A 1,035-nucleotide genomic window follows, 5' to 3' on the forward strand; every position below is an offset into this window, starting at 1 on the left:
AAATGAATGTTTGATTGCAAATCTGTGCACATGAGGCTTGCAAATCCTTGCACATAAGCCTTCATTTTACGGCTGGTAAGTGACAATGGAAAGCTCATGAATGATGGAAGTTGTCAAGCTCCCATTAGTTAGAAAGTAGTGCACTCTCCACACATAGAGCCACAGAGGGGGGAGGAATTTACAAGAGAAAAAGGACATAAGTTCCACGTCCTCGTGCAATTGATTAATTACTCAATGTGAACATACCCGCCAATGGAAACGATTTCATGCTTTCGCTGAATGTCCTCATCAATGATACAATACAGGAGATAGAGACTAGGGCATGTTGCTGTAAATCTCTCTTTATCAAAAGACTTTAGAACTGGTCTTTCAGGATTTGATGCCCACCAAGATAGGATGTCCTTCACAAGTCGCACAGCTTCATCGCTGATCAGAGGTTTGTGCTTCTCATATGTAGCAATATCAAGGTGGAGACAATATTTGACTCCCCTATATTCAGGCCCCCAAAGATTATAGACAGAGTCTTTATCGTGGATTCTAGACATGTCAACAATGCAGAGGCGATGGCCGTTGATGGAGATAGCATGGTCGTAAGCGTCGTCAATATACACCATGCGCCCAGCTTGCTGATCTCCTTTGCTGCCGTCAATGAACATTGTGCGCCCATCCTTCTGATCGCCTTTTCCGCCGTTGATGTCGACATCTGTGAAGTAGATGACATGTGCATAATTGTAGAAGATGCGTGCATATGAGCGTGTAAGCGGGTACGGATACATCAAGGGGCGAAACCATGCCACCCATCCACTTTTGGGCAAATCAATTTGATATTCGACAAAACTAACGTGATCGATAATATCTTGGAATGCATAGGCGAGGAAGTATTTGGCAAAGCCACAAAGGATGTATTTGCGCTTGGAGAAGGGATGCTACCACAAGTCGTGCAACGCCCACACTACCGTTAGGAATGCAGGAACCATTGTAACCAAGCACACAAAACTGGCTATGGACAACCTGATGTACATAGATCGAAAACTA

The 1,035-nt window shown here is 44.2% G+C and overlaps 1 protein-coding gene across 1 annotated transcript; it reads right to left on the reverse strand.

The window, feature by feature from the left end:
- Window positions 1-227: 227 nt before the first annotated feature.
- Window positions 228-776, reverse strand: LOC147458273 (uncharacterized). The gene is made up of 2 exons (XM_086511794.1): window positions 662-776; window positions 228-622 (listed from the first exon to the last, which is right to left on the reverse strand). Exons 1-2 carry the CDS (start codon window positions 774-776, stop codon window positions 228-230), a joined length of 510 nt encoding a protein of 169 aa, XP_086367920.1.
- Between the last annotated feature and the right edge of the window lie 259 nt (window positions 777-1,035).

This window comes from Adiantum capillus-veneris, chromosome 5 (assembly GCF_014529385.1).
Source record: "Adiantum capillus-veneris isolate H3 chromosome 5, ASM1452938v2, whole genome shotgun sequence".
NCBI classification, from domain to species: domain Eukaryota; kingdom Viridiplantae; phylum Streptophyta; class Polypodiopsida; order Polypodiales; family Pteridaceae; genus Adiantum; species Adiantum capillus-veneris.

Excerpts from the sequence above, each read along its gene's own strand:
- LOC147458273 (XM_086511794.1), bottom strand. The coding sequence starts at position 776 with ATGTATCCGTACCCGCTTACACGCTCATATGCACGCATCTTCTACAAT. Across the intron at positions 623-661 it reads AGGCGATCAGAAGGATGGGC|CTGGGCGCATGGTGTATATT; the intron begins GCACAATGTTCA and ends GAGATCAGCAAG.